At 42.2% G+C, this 25,787-nt stretch overlaps 2 protein-coding genes across 2 annotated transcripts; both read right to left on the bottom strand.

Moving 5' to 3' along the window:
• Positions 1–4,713: 4,713 nt before the first annotated feature.
• On the bottom strand, positions 4,714–8,373 carry odad1 (outer dynein arm docking complex subunit 1). Its single transcript, XM_068742927.1, has 14 exons — positions 8,307–8,373; positions 8,127–8,223; positions 7,859–8,048; positions 7,624–7,749; positions 7,354–7,467; positions 7,219–7,286; positions 6,944–7,131; positions 6,600–6,734; positions 6,264–6,346; positions 5,842–6,010; positions 5,325–5,488; positions 5,136–5,239; positions 4,940–5,030; positions 4,714–4,859 (listed from the first exon to the last, which is right to left on the bottom strand). The coding sequence occupies exons 1-14, from the start codon at positions 8,371–8,373 to the stop codon at positions 4,764–4,766; spliced, it is 1,692 nt and encodes a 563-aa protein (XP_068599028.1). The 3' UTR covers positions 4,714–4,763.
• A 1,345-nt stretch (positions 8,374–9,718) lies between these two features.
• tas1r3 (taste receptor, type 1, member 3) lies at positions 9,719–13,430 on the bottom strand. Its single transcript, XM_068742804.1, has 8 exons — positions 13,234–13,430; positions 12,818–13,118; positions 12,167–12,523; positions 11,649–12,065; positions 11,352–11,555; positions 11,111–11,231; positions 10,395–10,765; positions 9,719–10,312 (listed from the first exon to the last, which is right to left on the bottom strand). The coding sequence occupies exons 1-8, from the start codon at positions 13,428–13,430 to the stop codon at positions 9,719–9,721; spliced, it is 2,562 nt and encodes an 853-aa protein (XP_068598905.1).
• Between the last annotated feature and the right edge of the window lie 12,357 nt (positions 13,431–25,787).

Below are 25,787 nucleotides of genomic sequence, written 5' to 3'. Positions count from 1 at the left end.
TTTAAATATATTTTGCATCGTTTCCCAAATCCTGAGGAAACATTACTTTGAATGCCAAACTGTTCCTGCTGTCCTAACAGCTCAGAGGATGGGAAGCACTGCACCTTCATTTTACGGTATCTTTATTTCTTGAGGACAAAGGCCTGACCTGACTTGAGGAATGTTAGTGGTTGGGGGGTGAAGCAAAGTGGGGCCCATCAAAAGAGCAGAGGTCAGGACTGAGTGGGGGGTGTTGCAATAATTGGGAGAATTGTTGGGGGCAAGCTGAACTCTTTGACCATGACTTCTCACTGGGACTGTTTAGTTCACAGCAAGGGAGGACGCTTTTATTTTTTGATCCATGATTAACACAATTAAGTACATTTATTTCTTACAGCAATGAAGACATATACATAACTTCTGCTGCAAGAACTCCGGAGGCTCACGGTGTACTTAAAAAAAACAACAGCAGTGCATTTCTATCTAATAAAAAAAATGATTGGTTAAACAAAACAAAAAAGTAACAATATTGATGCATAACAAATAACTAATATGATTACAGCGAATAAAAAGTAAACATTCCAGTGGTAAATTATATTTCTACTTAAAGATTACTGTTGTAACGTGAACGGTTTGTTATTAAGAATCATTAATTCATTTGCTTCGGGCAAACTGTCTGCAGCTACATTTAGTATAGCAGCCTATCAAACGAGCAAATGGAAATAAGCGTACGAATAAGCAGTAAAAAACACCAATATTGTAGAATTATAAAAACTACTCCAAGAGTAAAAGTAAACACACGTGATAATGTAGCAGGAAACTCGATATGAATAACTGCATCTAATTGAACAGAAACACACACAACGGCGCGCGGCCTCCACTGACGCTGGAATCCTGCTGCCCTGGATATTGTTGAGGCTGTGGTGGTTGAAATGTCTCCTTGATATTGCATTCAATATTTAATATGCATTCTAAGGAAAATCAGACAAAAGGGCTAATAAACTGTCCAAATTAAGTAAAGTGCCTCTGAAGATGCATAAACCCGGTAATCAACAAACAGTTGTGTCTTAAATGAGCAGTAACAGTTTCCCCTCTGCACACTCATGTCCATCTTAAGCCACCTCTTAGCTCCACCTCTGCAACTGCCTCGACAGAGCAAAGTGGAAATTTCCAGTAATTCCTTCGGCCTGGCAAGAAATGCTCCTCCTCCCTCTGGTTTCCCGCCTTCCTGTCTACCTGCTCCTTCGTGGCCCTCTGCTCCTGGAGCCTGTGGTGGCCTGCCTGCTGACGTCACAGTGAGAAAGCACCGTATTTCTCACAATCAAGTTCAGCATTTTAATTCTGTAGCACCATAATCGGCATATAAATGAAATCAACTTAAAACGTGAACCATTTATTAAACAGGTTAGTGTAATCTGTAATTTTGTGCAAGTTCAGCCATGTGTTGCAATAGAAAATGGCATTAAGAGAGCAGATCACTTTTTTAAATATGTAATTTCACAGATTATTCCCATGTCTTGAACGAGCATCGTCTCTCGTTACCATTTGGATGACATTCAGCACTTTGATGATGAACAAAGGTGGTTTGGGGCTCAACAGGGCAGATGGTGGATTAGCATTTCTATTTCGGTTGCTGATCTGCTTTCCTGGTGTCTGTATTGTTCCAGAAATATCAGAAGCGCCAAAGTTTGCCAGAAGTCAGACCTTTGAAAAGCTTTAGTGAGGAGAACGAAGCTGTGGCTCAGATACGGACAACAACATGATAACCGTTAACACGTTTACAGCCTGTGAGGTCGCCGCTCCCTCGATGCTGCCTCTGTGGTTTTATAACTTCCTCTTAGTTAGAGGCCACACTGGAGCCATGTACGCATGAGCATCCCGGATGCCCGATCAAAATCATTTCAGACTACAAGACAAGACATCTGGAGTGGAGAAGTTTGAGTGTGTTGATGGCATTGAGGCACCCTGACCTTAGACCCATTGTGAAGCACCAACAAAGAGCCATCTGCACAGAGATGAGGGACACACACACACACAGGGGGACCGAGGGGGAGGGACAAAAGGACCTGGGGAGTGTAAATAAAACAATGACACAGTAACAAAGGAACATTAAAGTAGGACTTGATCAGGTGCATCATGTGTGAAACACCAAACATTTTAGCCCGTAGGCAAATGAAGCTGCTCGATATTAGAACCCAGAGAGTATCTGGATAGAGTGGAAGACAAGATGTCACTGGTCTAATTACTCAAGAGCACGTTTCCTGCCTTCTACATGGTGAGATGAAGTCAACTGTGACTGTTCTAGGCTAATATTTAACCGGATCCGTTTCCCAAGCACAGTGGGTGTCTCATTTCTTCCTCGTGCAGGCACTGATCTTAAAATATTTCGATTTACAAGTTGAATGTTTTCAAACTTGTGTAAGGTTTTGAGATGCAATGTGAATTAATTGTGGTTTGCTTTTCACACGACGGTGCCTTTCAAGATGGTGAAAGCAAAGACAAAATGGTGTCAGGGACAGCTGTAAAAAACAAATAACAAATATTTCACAGGTAAGGTACGAGAGTCAAGATTGCTTAGCAACAGCAGTAATATATATATATATATATACATTTTAAAAATGCAGCCTGTGTGGTAGAAGCCAAACGGGTCTTGTTGCCACCCAGCGGTGGACAACCAGCACGAGCCGAGGATGAGCGCAGGATCGTTTCTCTCAAGCCTGGTCAGCAGCGGTGTGTAGGAGAAAAGAAAATACGTCTTTTTTCCTTTAACACTGTTCAAAAATATGTTCAGTAATGTGATTGGCTGGAAACTGCACCATGGTAGTCAGTTGCTTAGCAACATTCAGGAGAGGGAGGGCTCTGGTTGGGAGGGTGAGAGTGTTGGGGGGGGGGCGTTTGTCAAGGGTATGGGTGAAGGCAGACTGACTTGGGAAATACCTGGCACAATTCCCAAATAAACAAACAAGACACGCGTGTGCGCGCGGAGTGATGTTGGGGGGGGGGGGGGGGGGGGTCCTCCAGAGAATAGTCAAGAATTGAGATAAAGTAAACAAGCTATTTTATATGTCCTAATAATTAGTTTTCCAAAAGCAGACCAGAGACAGGAAGTAGACAGCGGTTCACCAGAGAGTTGACCAACACGCCACTGAACATAATAGTGTTAGCTGGTAAGCAGTACCTGCGCGTGCCTGCTTTTGTCTACAGAGTTGAGCGTGTAGGCGTTGGGTTGGCAAGATGACCTAAACCTGAGCACAACAGTCAACGTAAGAATGAAGCAGGTTAGACTGACAAGTGGCTATGAATGTGCTCCAAGAGAAAGACAACACTGTTGGGCTGAAGGGAGGAGAATAGGTGGAAAATGTGCTTATATGGAGATTGAGGAGGGGGTGCTGCTGGTAGGCGCAGCCTGCAGAAGGAGGTGGGCCTTGGAAATGGCTGATGCAGGCGGTCTCTACAGGCAATGAGGACTCTTTGTCAGGAGGAGGAAATGAGGTTTCTGTTGCGATTAAAAGGAAGGTTTCTATGGCAATGCAGAGAGCCGTGTGCACAGAGAGTTCGCCGGGCGCGGAGGGGGCTAAGTGGGAGTAGAATTTCAAAGAAAGCAGCCTCCTCCAACTCATCTCGTACGACTGCTCCACAGCAGCCTTTAATCTCTGATAATCGGTTCGCATAGCCGCACAGTTGAGAACGTCAGTGAGATTATCAAACGGTCATTGATCGATCAGTCAAATGTTGCTTTTACAGAGTAGCAGCTTTACTGCATGAAGCAGATGATATTCGAATATCAACTGAAAAACATATTTAACCGCAAACCCGATTAAATCCACACACAGTAGGACCTGATCGTGTCTCTTACTGGTTTACAGGGTCACACGTCTCTCAGTGGACAACCTGTGAGGCTGTGACATAAAAGCACGATTGTACCAGCATGAGCTTTAAAAACCCAAATATAGCAACGTGCTTTGTTGATTGTTTCTCTGAGCTGTGAATGAAAATGCTTCCTAAAATAAGTTCCCTTAAATACATTCCCCTTCGTACAAAGGAAGTTGCCACCTTGATGTTTGGGTGACATTTGAAATGCCAAAGATAAAAGTTTCGTTTTTTTTTTTTTTTAATCAACACTGACTATTAGGAAATAGATATAGCGGTAGACGTCAGCTCAATGGTGTCATCTGCCTTCTGTGTTTACGCAGAGGTTACTGACTGAGCGTAGAAAGGGAGCGTTAATGATGGTGGCGTGCATGAAAAGAGAACTCATTTAATGGAAACACAATATATCAAATGAAATCAAGAGAATTCACTTCAACAAATGTGTGTGTGCAATGAGTAGTCCCAACGTGCTAATTATGATTACTAAAGGTTCTGCTGCCCCCAACCTTTCCTTTTGAGCATAGCAGCCCTGATCGCGTCGTGACGCCAGAGACGAACGGAGGCGGTCCTGAGACCAGATTGCACGATGAAAGCCAGATGGCAAGTCGTACATCTAAAGGACAGCTGGTTACCAGAGTCTGAAAAGGTCTTCACAGCGTCTAACCTTATTAGTTACAACTAAACAGATGACATCAAGATGTAATAAAGATCACGGCAATGAGATTCATCACATCATCATAATGAAAGTTTTTATTTTTACAAGCTCAAAAAGGACAATTGAACTGGTTCCACTGGTGGTCAGGAGCGCCATTGGTCTACGTTACAGTAAAAAAAAAAAAAAAAAAATTGAAAGGAGGTGGGCGAGCATTTCTTTGTATAATGTGCAGAATGGGAAAACAGATCCAGCTCGTGTGTCAGATCAATGCGTCCTCCGCTGAGTGCCGTCTGCCAGCAGACTGCTGATGGATCTTGGAGGACTTGTTGGTCGCTGAGCTCTCTCTCCGTAGAACCTGTGAGTCATACCCAGAAGAATCAAGCCAACAAATAATATGGCGTAAAACACAAACGAGCCTTTGAGTGAAGCACTGACTGCGTTTGTTATTCTTCGGCGAAGTTCCTCCTTTGAAAGAGGTCGTTCTTCCTCATTGGTGACAGGAAAGTCTTCTGCACCATGATCTACACTGAGTCCAACCAACACAGACGCTAACCATCAAAACGCTTCAAATGTTGCAACGTATACATAGAGTTATGAGAATGAACAAAGAATGAAGAGATAAATAGCCCACTTCTTAATTGCAGTTTGGATGTTGATGTTCTGCTGAAGTTGTTCTGGATTTTGACCCAAAAGAGATCTGGGAAGGTCTTTCAGGTTGTAGTCTTTCTCTGGATCCTGTAAGAAGAGGAAGAACAACACAATATCGAACACACAACACAATCACAGCAGAAACAGAGCGACAGGTTTCTGCACCAGTTACTTTGGAACTGAAGAAAGCTTGAACGGTGAGCAGTTCATCGGTCTTCTGCTCCACGAGCGCCAGGTAGGACATGATGTTGGTCTCATTCATTCCTGTCGAGGAGCCGAGCGCCCCCTCCATCAGAGAGCGGCCACACTCCAGCTTGGAGAAGATGCCGTTCACTCCTGTGACGGGGGGGAAACGTGACAGGAGAATCTGCGGATGTCAGTGTGTGCTGGTCTATTATAAATGTCGAGCCACAGCTGATCGGGATTCTGATGATTGGCGCTTGAGCATGCAAATTCAACTGTTTTAGATGCATGTCATTTCCAAATAATATCATTAAACTATTAGAGAAAAGGTGTTTTCTTTGAACAAAACTGCTTAAATAAAGAAAAAAATAAATGTTCAATGATCATTAATTGTTGAAATTTATTCTCCATGTTTGTCTGTAGACATGTTTCACATTTTTCTCCTGACGGTCTTTGCTACACGTTACATTACACATTCTTAAGAAGTTAGAGAATGGCTCCCAGACCTATTTTAACCTCATCCAGGATTCTGCTTATGATGCTGGTTTGCGTTTCATAATCCTCGGCTTGGCGTGTGCTTTTCTTTTGCTGCTCATCAGTGTCTCTCAGCAGAGAGCGATGATCTTCCTCCTGCTGCAAACTCATTTCTCGAAACTGTTCAATGTCTGCTTTTACCTGCAGATTTCAGCAAAAAACAGACACATTACGACCAAGTAATCTTCTACATGAATCCGACTCAACTGATATTCCCCCCATCGCCTTGTCTTTCATGTAATCTCCTAAACTTTACCGGAATATTCTAAGTACTTAACAAACCAGAACTTTGAAGTTGTTATAGCAGGTATTCCTGTATTCTTTGTGAATTGAATTAATTGTGCTAACTATGTCTGTAAAGTGTGTCCATGGTGTCCACAGAGGAGACACTCACCTGGCTGATTTGGTCCCTCAGCTTCTCCACCTCATTGTTTTGCTCATTTACGAAGTTGAAGAGAGCAAAGTTCTGATCTTCAACTACAGAGATGAAGAGAGAAACAGCAGTGAGATGCATTTAAATCTTCTAAACAGAAATGGATTCTTCTTCTTCTTATTATTATTATTAAGTGGACTTTGTATGTCTATTTCTTTAATTTTCTATGAACAGAAATAAATGACTGTGATGGTATGACTGTCTTTAAATAAAATACCATAACAATAAGACATTGTTTGCTACAGATACTGAAACATGTCCCAACATGTGATGATTTGTAAGGCTGCTAGGACGTACGCTGTATGGACCTGGTGGCCAGCACGTCCAGGTTGTCCTCCCCTGTCATAGTCTGGATCATCTTAAACAGCTCCTGAGGAGAGTCCAGCGAGTCGTCTCCCAAGTCCATCCTCCTTTGCTCCGTTAGTTCAGACACTGGGAGAAAGGGATGCTATCACCAACATGAATAATGTCAACATTCACATTTTCTAAAACATATTCATCATCAATATGACTGCTAATATTTCCCAAACTGAGTCCTATGCTGTAGTCATTTTTACACAGGTTCACTTTTGCAAGCATTATGATTATTACTGACTCACAACGGTAATATAATCCCACACAGCATCATGGCGGGCTCTTACGCTGCTTTGGTCCTGTCTCGTGGCCAGCATCCTGCCCACTCCTCTCGCTGCACTTGGTCGTCATGAACTCTTTCAGGTTGCACTCGTGTGCAATGACTCTGTCCAGTTCCTTCATCTCAGCATTGTACTGGGCAAGGTCCTTCACTGCCTTCTCCCTCATCATGGTCATCTTGGACTGACCCTCTGTCCTGAGTAGGAAAACTTGATACATTAACTAACAAAGAAGATCACCAAGGACAGATTGGATTCATTCCTCAGCTGTCTGACCGTCTGACCTGGCATCGTAAGCTGCGGTGGAAAGGTGAACTAACTCCGCAATTTTTTTGTGGATATCCTGCAGTTCCTACAACACACAGGAATCAGTGGAAATCCTGTCTTTTGCAAGTGTCAATAAAAGTGTAAATTAAGACCTTTTCTAGTCTCTTTTGCAGTTGCTGGAAATGGACTCGCTCAATATGAAGAGTCTGCAACTCTTGCCTCAGGCGGCTGTTTTTGGTTAGTTGCTCATTGAAGTGAGTCAAAGCCTGGACAAAACAGAACATGTCATGAGGAGCGAGAGAGAGAAAAAAAAAGAATCATCTAATAGCATCAAAAAATCAACAATATACATTCTGCACTCTGACATTAAGCAGCCTGTCTGTTATCTAGGGGTTCTTTAAATGCTCAATTTCATGACTCACTCTGTCAAGTTTGTATTCCAAGGTGCGTATGGTCTTCTGAGTGCGCTGTTCGTCACTCCTCTGTACATCACTGGCACCGACTTGCCCTTTTCTCAGCTCGGCCTGCTTCAACTGCATTTTTGCAATCTGTCCACGTTACAGACACAACATATAGAGTGCAGGTTGTGCCCAACAATATCAGTAAACATGAAATGACACTGGAATTGATGTTATTTAGAGTTACATTTTGTTTTACCTTTTTCTCAATCTCTTTCTGACACCGCTTCTCCTTCGTCAGTGCCTCTTCCAGCATGTCTTTCTGTTCCAGCAGGACACAAAGACTCTGGATGTCCTCATTGTCCTGCTGTTGGCATGGAATGCTCTTGCACACACTGAGGTTTCGATGTTGCTCCTCCTGCTCCTTCAGTAGTTTTTCCATCTCCTGCCTTCTCTCACACAAGATAGACAACTGATAAGAAAAAGGGCTAAAACACTTGCAAAGCTGTGATTTATTCTGTATTCACTGTTGCTTGCGGATCTGCTCCCGGGCCTGAAGGTTGTAGGCTTGCTGATCTCCCTCCATGATCCTGAACTGCCTCTGCAGTTTTGCCATTTCTGATCCTGCTTAAACAAATCACAAGCACGACGTTTCAGCTATGAAATAAGTAAACAGCAGGAACACCTAATAAAAACTGTAGCCTTACCTGCACTGTCAGGATCCATTTCACTGCTGTCTGAGTGAGCACTTAGGGCAAATCTTCTGCGAGGCATGGTTCCACAGGGCTTCATGGGAAAAGATTGAAAAGTTGCCCACAAATACAACTTTTGCACCGATGGACTGAGTTAATTTTTTTTTATTGATTATACAAATGCAGCATTTTGATTTAAAGTTCTAATCACTAGAAAATGATTTTGAAAAATGGTCTCAGACTCATGTTTTTTCCAGTAAATGGTGGTAAACATCATGTGTTATCCATGAGTACTAGTTTAATAGTATCCTCTCCACTAGAGGTCATGTTTTTCCCCGTGTTGGATTTGTTTGTTTGCCTGTTTATTAGGATTACTCTGACACAGACAGTCCAACAAATTATTTTTAAAATAAAAACGAAGACAAAGAATTAAGCAGAAAGGCAAAAAGACAAACAAAAAAATATAAGAACAGAAAACAAGCGTAGGCAAAGACATAATCTACGACCTACACTACATCCATACCTACAGGAGCAAAAACCAAAAACCATGTAGCCTTGCTAACTGAGTTTAATATCTAGGAACGATGTTATAACATAAGCGTTAAAATAATGAAGAAAATAAGCTTTAAACTCACCTTCTCCAAGTTTAACAGAACGTCAAACCCAGTGTCACCTCCCAGAGATGCAGCGGCTGAGTTGGTAGTAACCGTTGCTATGGGTGTAGTGTAGTTTTCCCCAGAGTAATGCTTGTCAGGCAGCGGTTACGTCACAGCCAGGTTGATGAGTCAAGACTTGATTTAGATCTGTCAAAATCTCAGAGACTTGTTCACATACTACAACTGTCATGCAAAATAGTATATGACTTCCAGAGCTGAAAATACCTTTTACTAATTAAAGTGGACCGTCACAAAAGTTCTACCTCACGTATAATACTTATAAAATATGTTGTGTAACAATTACTGGGGCCAAGCTGACTAAATAATACTTTAAGTGTTTAAACTTAAGTGCACTTTGAGAATGCTTCTAATTCTGAATGGTACATTTATTCAAATGAGCTCAAGTTTAGCAAAAGCAGTACCTTGATGAACGCGAGCAGAGGGCATTTTAAAAGAAGGAACAAAAAAAACGTAGCACATGGAAAATAAAATTATTCTTTTTATTGCCTCTTTTTGATGTCTGTGATGTCGATGAAGATACAAATAAATAAAGTAAAATGCTAGTCAGTCCATTGTTGGCAGTTTGATGCTCTGAACATTATCTTACATTTGGAGATTCATATTAAATTTATTTTGGCTAATATCTTTTTTAAGGCCTGAGCTACTTGATTACCAAACTACATTTGCTCATACAAAATATGAACATTAACTTTTTCTTTCTACAAAATATATAATTCTTGGAGATTTCTTTAGATTTCTAAATTTGCTACTTTATTGCTCTGATTCTGTCTGAGTCTGTGGTTCCTCCTGAACCGGTTTTGAAGGGACAACCTCTAAGAATGTACAGAAATATTCTGCTGTATTGAGCTCAGGTTTTCTCAACAGAAAGTGACATTTTGGGAAGTAGTAGGCTGCCACAAGCCCAAAGATGCTCACCAGGTTGAAAGAAACATGGACAATAGACTTGTATATGTCATTCAGTGCTATGTAGATTGGAATAAAGGTCACCCAAGCTATGCAGTAGATCAGGGAACAAAAGGTGATGTCTCTTGCAAGGTTGTACTGATGAAGATGCTTCACTGCCATGAAGGTGCACATGAATGATATAATTGCCATTGCATTGTTGAATCCTTGCATTGCGGCAAATCCAGTCACCGGTGATACTGGGCAGGACAGAAATGCACTCACAAAGTTTATTTCCATATTTTCCAGATGTGCAGACAGTGAGGGCCCTTCATGAACAAACCAGCAACAGATTCCAGTCTGAGCAGCACAGCAGACCAGAACAAGGAGCCAGCTTCCAGGGCCTCTTAGTACAGAACGGTGAGAAGCTGCCATCTTTGGGAACTCGGACACGCTGAATATCTGTTTTAAAAGTATGGTTTGTATCTTGATTACAACATGCATTATACAAGACAGAAACATGTTCTACCTGTCATTGGCTCACCTGCAGTGAGATGGATGTGATAATAGCGAGAGCCACTGTTTGAAAAATGGAGCTGAGTGGCAGCTGAAGACGACAAACTAAGTCCCCTGGACGCCCCAGGAAGAGAAGCAGACTGAGGCAAGCTCCCATCAGGCTAAACAGAGCCACAAAACACATGCACCCCCCCGAAGCTTGTACCATGTGGGTCCCCCGGTATTTCAGGAACACAGCACCCACTGACCCCTGACATACCAGTATTACCACCCCAGCAACCATCATTTCCAAAGCTTCAGGACGGTTCCAGGACAAAACTTCAAAGTTGGGTTCAGTGCATTTTGTGCTCCGTTCCAGAGACCATTGGCCCTTCAGGCACTTAGTGCAGTGAATGTCGTCTGTGAATCCGCAAGCACGGCAAGAAATTGAAGCTTGATTAATAGCCATATGGCAATAAAACCAAATCATGACGCATTGGTGATACATTGTTTGCATCACTGTAAAATTAACACTTTGACATTTTGGGAAATGTTCTTCTTTGCAGAGTTGGATGGAAAGATAAATATAACAAAATGTGACTTTCATATTAAAGAGCTTCCATGTATATATCACTGACAGAAAGCCTTATAATTACCATCAGAAATGAGAGTGTGATATTATTATTATTTAAATTTCTCTCTCAAGAAAAAAAGCAAAGACATTTATTTTCCAAAATATTTCAGATATATTGTACATTTTATTACCATCATTTGCCTGGTAACTGCCTGGCAAACAGTCAATGCAATCATAACAGCAGGAATGGAAGCCTTTGACTCTGCGGACCTGGCCTGGTCTGCATGCTCCTGAACAGGTGGACTGAGGAACCTGCAAAATTGCAATACAGCTTTAATTGTTAAGGTAAAAAAAAAAAAAACAGAGACTTCTGAGGAATGTCTGCTTGACTGAACTTAAACAGTATGTTAATTTCAATTTTCTGAAAATTACCTGCAAGTCCGACGTGTGCCATTTGAGGAGAGATATGTTGACGAACAGCTCTTTATAAAAACTTCCAACCGCTATGAAGTTTACATCTGAGGCATTCCAAACCCACTCAACCAAATTGTATCCTATGTTTGGGTTCCCGTTACTGTCAAATACTAAAAGTGTACCATTTATGTCTACAGACATGTTCCTTAAAGCTTCCAACAGCTGCAAAAGAAGAATGTATTCATTATTTAATTTCAGAGTTGTCATCTAACAAATCATAATTAATTTACAAGGTGACCTGTAAAAGAAAATCACCTTCCAAGGATAGATTTTGGCCCCAGGTCCCTGCAGACAGGCACTTGAATCGCAGCCTAACTCATTGTGCAAGGCCTGCGCCACACTATAGATGGCAGCATACACACTGAAGGCTGTGCGCTGCAGGCCTGGTTCTGTCACCAAGCTGATATTAGCAGGAGACAAGTTCCAGCATTGTGGGCAGGGATTGGGAGGATTGCTTGCGTTGAGGGCAGGAGGGGATGCGTGGTCACGCTCTGCACTAATTTTGACGAGAAGCTGCTGTGTGTACGCAGTGAGCAGATCCAGGGTCTGCAGCTTGTCAGTAAAGCCAATGATAGTGCCGACTTTTTCAATATTGGGGAGAGAGCTTATCCGAGTATGGATGGCCCAACTTGTGCTGCCGATCCACACGCCTGTTACATTCCTCCTGATAACCTGGGGTGAATTGGATGACTGTTTTTAATATAATTATCCATCAATATCATAAAATAGTCAATAGTGCTGTCTCGCATTTGATAGTTGTCTGTTTCACTAACCTCTTTGAAAAAGATTTGAGCTTGTTCCACAATGGAAAAGACAACTACCACTCCGACTTTGGTTGCTATGATATTGTTGATGATGGTTCTGATCGCTGGCTCAGGGTCGCTGTATACTGGAATCAGCCCTTGATAGGCAACACAGATGGAATTGTTTGCTGCTATTTTAGAGAATTCCAGCACACCTCTTTGTCCGTACTCTTCTTCACTGCCCACAACTGCCACCCAGTTCCAGTTGAACTTTTTCATGAGAAGCACCATGACTTCCACTTGCCATTTGTCGCTGGGCACTGTTCGGAAAAACGATGGGTAGAGGAGCTTGTTGCTGAATTTGTCACTGGTGGCACCAAAACTAATCTGAAGTGAAGATATTATTGTGGTTAGTCATATACCTTTATTAAAAACCAAAAAATAATTAGTGAAAATCCTGAATTATTATTATTATTATTATTTATGATACACTTTGCTTTGTCAAACAAGTCAATCCCTTCTGAGATAAAACAATAATTTTAATGTGGGATGCTGTAAAGACAAATATTTAGCTTTACTCTTAAGATATGCATTAAAATTTCTGAATACTATTTAAAAAAATATCACATTCATTCAAAATATGTGCATATATACTGTATAGCTATTTATCTGTACTCAAACCTGTGGCATTAGAAAGAATCCCAGAAGTTTTCCTACGACTGACACCATTTCCGAACTATAAGGACCAATCACAGCCGATACGATGGTCTCATAATTGGTGTAATTACACTTCACAGGTAGGACATTGTCTGATTTTGCAGTCAGGAACGAAAGGGTAGCTTTCGCAATGACAGCTGATTGTCTGCAAGTGTCATGAATCTCATAACCCAACTTGATTCCGGGAAGCAGAACCGGGTTTGCGTTGATCTCGTCCACTGCATATTTCATTACTAGACTGAGGCCCAGTCCATATTCATTTAAACTGTGAGACCACACACACACAACATAATTAAAAACACTGATCAGTGGGGTTAAACTTACACGTTGGTTCAGCATTTCAGGCACTAGAACGACGTCTTTCTTAAACCTTGAATTACCTTTTGCAGCTGATGTCACCGGGTTCTCTCCTCTGGCTCAGGTTGCTGGTGAGCTCATTGATGGGGAAGAGCCCTCCAAGAATAACATCCCCAGACAAACTGAAGAGGCTAGTAGAGATATTGTGGAACCATTCCGGTGTACTGCAGCTCAGCCTCAGCGCCCAGCACAAAACCAGTACAGTAAGAGGGGCAGCCATGATGCATACAGAACATAGGAGCGTGTCAGTGTCAGTACAGCAGAGAATATTGTTGTATGCAAACTCACCTCGAACCCCAGAGTTGAACTGGTGCGATTGGCCCCTCCCCCCTCTCCAACCACCTGAAGGTATTACACACAGTGACTGAAAATCACTTTAAACGCTCCTTAAGACTTTGACCTACATTTACATTTTTGGTATGAATAAATATGAAATGAAAGATGAAGATGAATGAAGATTTATTTTACAGTTTATATCTGAACTCCCCCCCCCCCCCAAAAAAAACCCCCAATAGTTGTAGTTTTATTTGCACTATCGCTGTGATTCTGACTAAATTGATCAAATCAAGTTCTGAGAAAAGAGAAAATAGTGGAATCTTATTTATCAGCATTTGATGTTCAAAGTGAAGACAGCCTTTGGACTTGTATGTGTGGGTGTGTGTGTGTGTGGGTGTGTGTGTGTGTGTGTGTGTTTTGTGCAGGTCAGTTGAATCTTTCCGGAACATTTCCCTGACATTTGCTTGTGGTTTGCTGTTTGATTCTCTATAGTTATGATGCCATAAGCACACCAAACCTTTCATTTCTCACTTTGCAAATGTTTATGCAATTTTGTATGGATGGTTTTCCCATCTGCTACTGCAACCTGCGTGTCAGTAAGAAAAAGATGAGAGCAGATCAGCCAAGATTCCGCTGATGCTTCTAATTCCCTGTATGTTAAGGACTTTTCCCACCTGTGTTGTTGTCGTGCATTACATTCCCCTCTTTTTGCATGCAGGGCCATTTGCATGCAAAACCAGCGCTTGGTGTTTTTCATCCATACAAGCAAATTGACACATTTCCACCCACGATATTTGCATGAGCTTTCAGTAGTAGTAGTGTCTTGAAAATGGAAGTTTAAATATTGCACAATGCACTGTGTTTTTGTCAGCATTTTCATTGCTGCTCCATGTCAAAGATAATTGTTTCCAGGATTCTTCATCATAAAACTTGGAAAATTGTGAGCTTCTTTGAAAACCACCTGAACAGCATACTTTGAAGCAGCATTTATAAGCTTGAAGGCACAGAAACCGCTGAAATAATCAATAATTACTGCATGCAAGAGCTTGCTGTTCTCGTAAAAAACGGTGAATTTACGGTGAAAAACGTGAGCAACTCTTCAACCTTTTACCTATCCTTGCATAAAACATTTGCATCCCGTATCCCTGATATATGAACAAATGAACAAAGAAACAAAGAAAACTTAATTTGATCAGCGCAGCTCTGGAAAATTTCAATTTCATATTTTGTAAATAGATTAAATGAAATTACTCTTGTAATGGAATGATAGATTTATTTTGTTCCTGCAAAAATATTCCACATCAATTGTGATCATATAAGATCTGTATTTGATCAGTTTGTCTCTAGTCAGATTTGTTTTTTTTATGGAAGTGTTAAACGTTGTTGAACGCAAAATCCAGCCTGTCAAGAAAAGAAACACAGATTTGCTGTTCTTTCATTATCTTCCTTCTCTGATTGTTTTTTTCTCCACTTCTCTCTTTGACCTTGGAATAAATGTGAGAAGCTCTGGAGTACAACATGTACAGTATGCTCAGATTATGACAGAGCTGCAGCATTTGCACATCAGTGCTAATGTTCTTATTGATTAAAAGGAGGTGTGACAGTAGAAGAAGAAGAGAGCGATAAAAATGGAGAGACGGAAAGAAGTAGGGTAAAAGGCAGGCTGAGATCCCTGCATGGACTTCTTATTTACGATAATTCAAATGAGGGCGGTGATGTGCCCTTTGGTTAAAGCCAAAGACTTTCCATGTCAGATACAGCTTAGCACCACATGCAGGTCCAGCCCGTCTGCTGAGAAAGGTTTAAGCCGTATGAGTGGTTCTGCATTTAGACTGCAATGTTTTCTAATAGATTCCTGTAAGCACAGTCAGAACAGTGGCCGGCAGTGTAATCTATCAACAGTGTTTTCAGCACAAAACAACTAGACAGTCTGACATTGTTCCATCCATAGTGTTCTGCCCATGTACGTGAACAAAGCTGGAACTGTAACAGACAGGTGCAAAGTGGGAGTGCGATGTCGTTGTTTTTGGTGGAGTTACAGTCCGACGTTTCACATAGCAATAGTTTTGCAGTTTTTTCAGACTAAATAAACGAATAGCCACAGCACAATAAAAGTTCACAGCTTTTGGTCGAAAGTGTTGTCGTGTAAACGGGTCCTTTAGTTAGGTAGAAATGGCGGCTCATGGCCACAAATACAGAGGAGGGGTGATAATTTTTCAATGCAGCATTGAAACAACCTCTTCCTACAGAATGGATGCAATTGACTTGAAATTGATTTAATAGAATTACATCTTATTAATTAATATATATTTATATATGAGGGTTTTCTTTTGTTTAATTTGAAGGTTGTGATCAAGAATTTTGATCATTCGTATAAAAGAGGAAGATGTTAATAATTAAACCGGTAACGGTTACCGGGTAAACATTCCTTTCTCAACCCATTTGATTTTGATATTCTATTTTCTTCTGGTCCTCACATAATTTCTTTGGAAGAGGATGTACAATTACGTCTTCTATAGTTCTTTAGTGACACATTGTGGACACAGAAGGCAATGTGATTGGTTCGGTTTGTTGTGTGTGTGTGTGTGTGTGGGGGGGGGGTGGGGGGTTACGATTATCTTTAAGTGTTCATTTCTTATGTGTTTAAAAAACAACATTTTTTGTTTATTGATTGTTGCAGCTTGGTTTACATTTAATTTCAGATACACAATTTATATCAAGCATCCTCTTTATTAGTGTCACATTGAACAAGATACGTCCTGAACAAATCTTTAACATATACTGCTGCAGGTCCATGGAATTAGACATGATAAAAAATATATATACTTTCTGAATTCTCTTTTACGTTGAACAGGTCTGGAGAGCTTCAGATCTGTTCATTGATACTGGAGGTAATCTGTTCCCCGTGTTGTTATTCCTAAGAAGTGACGGAACTGAATCACTGCTGTAATGCAGCACTTGATGATCAGAAAAGTTACCTGACTGGAGTGAATATTAAATGCTTCACAATAACATTGTTCACGGTTGGTGGTATCATCCCTTATAAGAATGTCAGCATCGGATTACAAATTGCACACCCTAACCCATGAATAGATACTTCCAATTTCATTAGTCTATTTGATTAGTGACCTACTACTTTTTAATTCACAATACAAAGAAGGTGGGATTTTGGCGGTTAATATCATCTGGGTGCATTCAGAGCTTCACTTCCTGAAGATAGCCATCTCTATAAATCAGCCACTAGATGTCAGATGTGTGCATTTTATCTTTTTACCAATATATTATCCCTTTTTTTTGTTGGCTTATAATCTGCAACTTTATCTAAACCAACAGAACAGAAATATTACGGGAAGCTGAAGCCTGAGCGGAGAAACTGCAGTAAAAAAAAGAAAGAGATGAGGTGCTTCCTGCACTTGTGTGGGTAGCAGGTTGGTACATTGTGTAGTAGAGGGCTGTTTGAACAACTGATAACAGAGGGGAGGCAACCTGCACATGGGCTGAGATAATTCTCTTAGTATTAATCTGTCAGTTGACTCAGACTCCAGAGAAACATAATTTGCACTTAAAAACCTGTTTTTTTTTTTTTTTTTTTATGTTTGTCTGTAGATTTACGTAGGTCAGCCTTTGAACCTGGCAGGAAGGGAACACTGTTGCACAACAGCTCCTGTGAAAACAAAGATACGGCCCATTCTTTAATGAAGGGAACATCATGCATCCTGAATCAATGGATACTTATGGCAGTCTCCTTTGTTCCTTTGTGCCGCTGCAAGTGGCAAACATAATATGCCCCCACTGCTCGTTGTTCGTTCCATTCCAAATGGCCATGAGCATGGCAAAACACATTTTGGGTAATATTCCCTCCCCGAGAGTCACCCAGGAATACCACCATCTCCCCCTTCTCTCGACAACTCCTCCCCTTTGCCTTAATAGAGGCCGTATCAGCTTTGCTCTCTCTCCATCACTGGCGTGAGAAACACTGGGCCCGTTGTTGACATGCTGGCCTCATATCCCATAAGGGCTGACCAATTATTAGCCAGCCTCCCCGAGCATAGTGATGACAGCCAGCCAGAGAGCCCATGCAGCTAGGCAGCACAGCACTAAACTGTGTTGCTGGATAAGAGACTGTGTGTCTCGATCAGCTCTGTGGCAATGATGTTGGAGGAGATGTGGCAACATAGAGATTTTGTTTATAAGGGCTAAAGATGTGTAACAACACTCCTTTTTATATTTAAGAACCTGTGTATGTCATGACAGCCTGAACACATGTAATACACACGGAGGTGTTTTTAGCTCCCCTTGAAGGGTTAAATAAAGGATTGATCCTCCCCCACTTCCAGCAGTAAAACTTGTTCTTCATCGTGTCGTCAGTGTGTGTGTTGCAATTTACACGTGCATTCGCACATGCATGGGTTTAGAAACAAAGGAAAATTAAAATGTTTAATTATTACTTTTCCATTTCTCACTATGCAAATTCTTTATCATATCATTCTACGATGCAGAACGTAAAACATTAATATTTTAAATCGGCAGTGAGAAATCGGTGACTAAGTTCAACAAAAGGCAGAAACAAATAGTGACTTTGTGAAAGTGTAACTGTGTGTGTGTGTGTACCTGTTACAGTCAAGAGTTCGCTAAATGAGCTCAGTGTTGATCAAGCCTATATCAAGATTTTAAATGACCATGAGTGACACAACAAAAACACTTAATATCTGACTTTCCTATCGGTGTTGTTTGACTGTGTGTGATGTTTTTTTTTTTTTTCAACAGATGTGCTATCTGGGCGGCTCGGTGGCGCAGTGGTAAGCACTGTTGCCTCACAGCAAGATGGTCGTGGGTTCGTCCCCGGCTTGTGGCCATTCTGTGAGGAGTTTGCATGTTCTCCCCGTGTCTGCGTGGGTTCTCTCCGGGTTCTCCGGCTTCCTCCCACCTCCAAAGACATGCGGCCTAGGCTGATTGGTGACACTAAATTGCCCGTAGGTGTGAGTGTGAGTGTGTGTGTGGCTGGTTGTCTGTCTCTGTGTTGCCCTGCGATGAACTGGCGGCTTGTCCAGGGTGTCCCCTGCCTCTCGCCCATTAACTGCTGGGATTGGCTCCAGCTTGGCCCGTGACCCGATAGTGGAATCAGCGGTTAGAAAATGACATGACATGTGCTATCTGGTGATCTTTGACTAAGTCTGCTCTACCGGTACGGGTTTTACCTGCTAAATAGCTAGTGATGTTACAAATCCTCTGAAGATACAATGGAATCTGTTCAGCAAATCAATCTAAACCAGTATTGTGTTGCAGTTGTTTTAAGATGTACTGAAAATGTTCCAAGAGAATAAAGCATTTTAATTTAATTTGTTTCTTTTTGTTTTATTCTGGATTATGTGTTGGCAACAGTTGTGATTTGTAGTGGTTAATCTACAGAGACCAAAGTGGCAGCTTTGTCTCAGTTTTTCAAAGCAGGTAAAGCTTGTGACAAGCAAGTCCAGTGGAATTTTACCAAATCAACCTTATGTAAGACAAAGACAGAGAGCAAAGCCATACAGCCAAGCTAGAGAAGAGAGAGAGAGGAGGAGAGGAGTGCAACTTGAAAGGCATGGTGTCCATAACAGAGGCTATGACGCCTGAGTGACGAGGGACCAAGATAAAAATGAATATGAAAGCCTGGGATGTCTGTTACCTGAAGCTCTGTAATCTGCATCACTCGGCATCTAATAAGATCTTGTCGTTTCCTCTTTGTCTCCGTGGAACCACTTCACTCTCCATTTCCGCCAAACACGTGAGTCATTGCATGAAGTTGTCAGTCATCCGATGATTTGATGTGGGTTTATTAGAAAGAGGTGCGCCTTGCTCTCTGACTCAATAATTACTTCCCTCTGAAGTCAGACACAGATCAGCATCTGCTATGAAGAACAGAAGCAGAGGAGGAGGAGGAGAAGGGGGCCAGGGGCAGGCGAGGGGGGATGGGGTAGAGCAGCTGCCACAGACTAACCCTCAGGGTGTCTGTCCTCACAGGTTAGGCGCTGCCCCTGCTGCCATCATAGTCCATTTCCTGTACAGATCTGTGTGCAATGGCTCTTGGTGCTCTGACTACAGCGTCAGCCCACACCCTGTAAAGCTCCCTTTCAGCCACCACAAGTTAACAAAGTTAACCTAAAATGAGTTCCAAACTCAAAAAAGAGGCCTGGCTTTATATCACGCTTGGCGTGTGCCGGTTTTGGCTCGACTTTATGTTTAACATAACAATATACATGGTGCTGTGCTGTGCACCAGGTATATTATATTTTATTTGGATAGATGACTCAGTCCTTACCCCTCAGACATGAGTTTTGCGTCACTCTTGTCATCTTACAGGAAAGTCCACATAGCATTACTTCCAACAAGTGACAATAGCAGTCATCACTATCATCATACAGTGCATTGGCAAAAGCCTTCTTGATGACAAGCTGCCACTAAAATCAAGCCCAGGATGGGGCAAGAGACTCAGGTTGCAAATTAAGAATGATTGTAATATAGAAAATGATGTACATGCTGTGTGTTATGTTTTATATATTTTCAGGATAGGTGTATAATTATATGTTTCTGCTGAAATCACTTCCATAAGATAAATCAGTTAAATTTGAACCTGGTCTAAATCTGTCGACATAAACACAGACAGACACCCCAGCAGACTCTCCAATTGTCTCCAGAGTGACGAATGACTGCCCGTGTACCACAGCTCTTTGTGATTGACAGCAGGCTTGCGTGGGAAGATGAAGGCTGCTTCACAACTACAAACCTGAAGAAGCTGTGGAAGGGGGGGGTGTTACAACCCTCCCTCGAATTGCAAAACACCTGTATCTGACTCAGAGTTAATCACACACCTTCACAGTGCAGCAAAACCCCACATACACACCGAGCAAGAAACAACTACTAGCTCAATGTTCAAATATCCGCAGGAAGAGGTTGCTACCGCAGTTGGATATTGATGAGGCACAATGTAGCTCATCCAAAACACAAACATGCTACGGCAAGGGGGAGCCAGGACGCCAGATCAGGTTCGGGGTGGTCTCATCGGCCCCAAACATTGAGATTGGGTACCAAGCCCCAAGAACAAGAAGATGCATCACACGGCCAATGGCTGGCAGACTTACGGTCAGAGTGTGTGTGTGTGTGTGTGTGCGCGAGAGAGAGAGAGAGAGAGAGAGAGAGAGAGAGAGAGAGTTTTGTGGAGAGGGGTACATGTGCTGAGGGTAAAGTGGATGGTTGACTCCACTGGAATGTGGCGCTGACTCAGTCCGTCTGTCAGCCACGGCCATGTTTGCTCTGTGGACTTATTCACACTCTACGACCCTTTCAAAGGGGCGGCCTATTGCCTCATCTTGGATTTCCGGCAGGACTCTTGCAATTTCAGGGAACAGAACTCATGGAAGCTCTGGGACGTGGCTTCGCTTTGGTTCACACTTCACTGCCCCATGCTTTTATTTAACATATCTTTCTTCAACTGCTGATTTAGATTCAATTCACAACATGGTAAAGATGACTCGTCATTTACTCATCAAAGATCAGAAGTAATTTGTTCACATCATTACAAGAGCATGTGTAATGTGTACTATTGTTTTATATTCCCCGATGTTGCCTCTCGTCAGCCAGTAAATGGTCAAGAAATACTTTTTGGATTTATTCTCTTTCTTGCTCCAGCCGTTTGACCTAAGTAGTATGTTGCTCTGTTTTCTGGACAGAACCCTGGAGGATGCTGCCTGTTCCGACTCTGCATTGGTTTTCTTTTCTTTTCTGATCTTGGGTGAGGTCACAAATCCGAATAGGCAGGCAGACAGATCCCAAGGGGGCAAGCAAAGAGATGGAATCCAGGAATCAGGCAGAGTCAAAACACGGGAGCGCAATTTGGAACGCTTGAAGGTAGGAACCATCTCTGACAATATGGCAGGGCTGATGAGTGATAAGCTGCAGGTGAACATAGGAGCACAGGTGACCGGAATGAGCTGATTGCAGGAGGATCTGGAAGACAGGAGAAGTTGTTGTTGTTTTTTATCACCAACTTATTTCAGTCTGTCAGCATATCTCATCAATATTAATTTAAAAAAAGATCTTATTTCGAATCACGTTTATCAAACTTTTGAGAGTTTGATGGAAAGGGTGTTTGGAGACCAGCACTGACCAGTTTGGAGACAAGCACTTGGGTGATGCTGTCTTTTTTTTCCAGGGAGAGCAGTGGAATGGTTAGATGCTGTAACGGGCTGCCTACAGGATGGTCTCAAAGCAAAGCTGGAAAAGTGTTCTTCCAACCAAGGCAGGTAAGAACACAATTGCACGACAGAAGAGGGGGAATCCAATAATTGAGCTTTATTCTCCAAAACCAGGTAGTTAGTCCGAAACGGCAGACAAATCCAGATAGGGGCAGGCAAAGAAACAGAATCCAAGGATCAGGCAGGGTCGAAACACGGGAGGTCAATCAGGAATTCTGGAGAGCAGGAATCATCACTAAACAATCTGGCAGATGAGTGTGGTAGGAGCAGAGCCCAAGTCGTGTCAGGACTGATGAGGGATGAGTTGCAGGTGATTGCAGAAATACAGGTGACAGGAATGAGCTGATTGCAGGGGAAGTTAGTGTGTGGAAAAAAAACACTGGCCCACCTCAAGCTGTGACACCACCTAAGGTGATGATGTGGCCAAAGAGCCTGGTAAACTTGAAATGATTTCAAAGTGTCCATGGGTCTACAGTATTTCCTCGCTATATCACGGTACACCCCCCCGGCAAACAGCAGTTTCACATGGAGCTCAACTCCCAGCTAACTGAGATTGTTGAAAGTATGAGAACACCGCATGAATCACAACCCTGTACAACATTTCCTTTTAAAGCTTTATATTTCAAATACAACCTCTGTGTGTGTGTGTGTGTGTGTGTGTGTGCTTGTTCCTCTCGCTGTCACCATGCCTGAATTCTCTTGCGATGCCCCTCCTCTAACAGAATGCAGTTTGCGGCATGAAAGACAAACAACTCGGGCACACACACCATGCGCACACACATGCATGCGCATGCACATGCTTACACACTACTTGAACCCTGGGGCAGAATGCCAGAGAGCTGGAGGAATGTGACCCGGTGACCTTGGCTTGCAGACTTCCACATGGAGACCGGACACTAGGACGATGTGCGTCGGAAGAGGAGGCCAGAATAGCACTGGTGTCCGGTAACGGTAGACCGACTGTTTGTAAACTGTGGCCATATGACACAGTCAGAGCTTCCATTGCACATGTGCATGCACAGATCCACATGTGATGGAAACATACAGTATGTACTCATGTCCAGATGTTGGGAGGTGGGTGCTTGCTCTGAGATTGGTACATACTCGTTCTCCTGTACAAAGCTCGGTTAACCTTGCAGCCACACATTTTTCTGCTGTCATAAATCCTGACTTTCCTGTTTGACTTTTCAAGTCTTTTTCTTTAATGACGTATGGAGTACAGAGAGGAGCTTGACTCATTGGCTGTCTGTAAAAATGTGTCAACGTTAAACATATTTGAAAGTCGTGCAATCAGAGGAAATAATCTTGAGTGCATTTACTCTCAGTATTTATGCATGTTCAGTTTTCAAATGCAATTTTTGCACATGCTTCAGAACACGTTTACTCGCATGACCTGACACACAGCAACATGCCAAAAGGTTGCGCAATATGCTGACCTGTTTTTTTTCCCCCTTTCAATAAGTGCATGCTGGATCCAAGACATGCATCACAGATGATGAAGATGAAGTGTACCGCAGCTAACTGAAAGATATTGTACTTTTTATTATTAGCTTCATGCTATGAAATGTATTTTCAGGGCATCATAGTTAAATGAAGGCCTGTCTTAGAAGTATATTTAAATAAAGGGCAAGAGGCCACATCAGCTTCTGCTGCCTGTAATCGCAACACAATTTGCACATTTAACTATTAAGTCCTTTACCTATAAAAAGCTTTATTTACATATAAAAAAAGAAACAAAGGCAAGTAATTGAAGACATTCAGTTTAATCCGTTTTTTGCTTTTACTTTTCTGACAGGCCAGGGGTAAACCCCACCCTCTGTGCTCGGTGCGAGGACAGAGACACATGTGACAGATCAGGTCCAACCAGTCACAGGTGACAAACCTTCAGCATTTCCCCATGATTATCTGGCAAACACTTGAGCCCTCTGCAAAAGCCTGTCTGTAGAAGTTTGATTTCTTGATTACGCAAACATAGCATTCACACTCTAAAATGCCCAGCTTATTTTAATTTCCTGAAGTTCTTTCGTAAAATGGATCCGTGTAGGCGATTCCTTCTTAAATGCTTGGAACAAATGTGACAAACTTTTAAGAGGCTCTGTAATGTCATACTTTGTCGGAATACTTATATTCATATTGTCGGTACGGAAGTTGCATGATCTCGGTTCCAAGGTGTGACAGTGCTACAAAAGGGTCATCTGATTCCTGCACTGCAATTACTGACTATGTGCCACACAGCTCTGACTCAGGTGACAGTCAGCCTTGAAAGATCAGGACGCGTTCTCAGAACTCAATGCGAGTTGACCGTCTACCTGAGGCAGACGGTCTGGTGCCAGTGGGTTGTAAAGCAATCAGTCTGCTGTTATATATCCCTCTTCCTATCAAATAGCTAACAGAGCAGGAGAAGAACAGCTTGTTGATCCAGAAACAAACAGCACACGCCCCCTCCATGGTCCAGGATAATCTGTTTTGGTCTCTCTCCATCACTGTCACTCCAGAAACAGACTCCAGGGCCAGATACATAATACTCCGGCCTTCCATTGCCCCGGCTAGAGTTACAAATCATGCACTCAGCACAGAAAGTGACCATCTTATTTTGAATAGAACTGTTGGAGAGATCTTATTTAAGACAACGTCCTACATTCTGACAAAGGATACACCCTATACTCAATGATTATAGAAGACTACAGCATGTCTGATGTGTTTCTATTCTCATAAGCCAGTAGTAGCGAAAACAAATTAAGCTGTCCCCGGCACAACCCACACGCCATCTATTCAGGTCATATTGAAAGATGCCACTGTCGCTAGGGCAACAAGTAAAACAAACAATGTGTGGGTTCTTTCTGTGTATGAAACACTAGACACAAAATGCAGTTAGTGGTAACAGAAGGTCTTCACGCAGTTCAAGCTGGACTTTCAGCCACGTCCTGCCTCTGTCAGACAGTGTGGGCGGTGGGAATAGAAAAGCTGTCAGACTCTTTTTAATCCACGTTTACCACAACTCTGTAAAATGCTCGGGTTTGCCACACCATTATTCCACCCAACTGACGTGCTTGGATTCAGCTCTCTCTGAGGGCTCTTCAGTAAAGGGCTGATTAGATTCCACGGTGACCTGGCTATGAACTGCTTAACTTTTCCCACGCTTTTGATTACATTGTGACTAAAAAAAAAAACAATGGCAGGACATGACAAAGAAACAAGCTGGTCTCTGAAACCTTTAGCCTCTAAAACTCCAGAGCTCTATGACTCAAGTCCAGTTGTTTGTCACTTGTTTTTCCTGGAGCCAGTGCATTCCTGATGAATTCGTTTTTAATTAATTCTCTTAGTTCAACACAAGGACAACTCTTAGGCAGGCAATCCTCGACAGCCTGCGCTTGAATAACGCTTTTATATTTTATGCTATCGTGGTGATTTCATCTGCAAAGAACTTTTCAACTAGGAAACAGTTGTAAAGAGAGCTGGCAAGAACAGTTTTATAAACACTACGTGTGTGTTCTACCCCGGCGAGATTGCACACTAACTGTTCTACCTATCATAATCACAAGCTCTTATCTCAGTGTCCATAGATGGAGGGTTTTATTAGCTTGGGCTGTGGAGGCTGATGGAAAACAGAGAGTACACAAAGTGACCAGGGACCCAGCAAGTTGAAAATGGGGATCGAGAGACCAAACAATGAAAACAGTAGTAGGCGTTACATGTGATCATAACTATTTCATGTTAATAGATAACTAAGGAGACCACACCATCCTCTTGAAGTTCTATCAGGTGCTTTTAGGCCTGTGAATGAATCCTAGAAACCCTGGTATCACTGTCTTTTTTTTTATGTTTGCAAATGAACAACTCTGTTTCATAACATGAATACAACTGATACGTTATTGTGGAAAAAGAGAATAACAAGCAGCACATAATGCGCCAATCGCTGTCTTGCTATCATGTCAGCAGCATGTATAAAGCACAACAGTAAACATTCTCTGCAACCGAGTTAGCAATTGAATCACATAATAAAAGTATTGCAAAGCTCAGTTATTCACAGTGCAGTACGCCACACACCCTGACTTTATGTGGAATGCAGC

This window comes from Brachionichthys hirsutus, chromosome 8 (genome assembly GCF_040956055.1).
Source record: "Brachionichthys hirsutus isolate HB-005 chromosome 8, CSIRO-AGI_Bhir_v1, whole genome shotgun sequence".
Classification (NCBI taxonomy): domain Eukaryota; kingdom Metazoa; phylum Chordata; class Actinopteri; order Lophiiformes; family Brachionichthyidae; genus Brachionichthys; species Brachionichthys hirsutus.
Note: the sequence above shows the minus strand (reverse complement) of the source record. Positions and strands in the feature narration are given on the sequence as shown.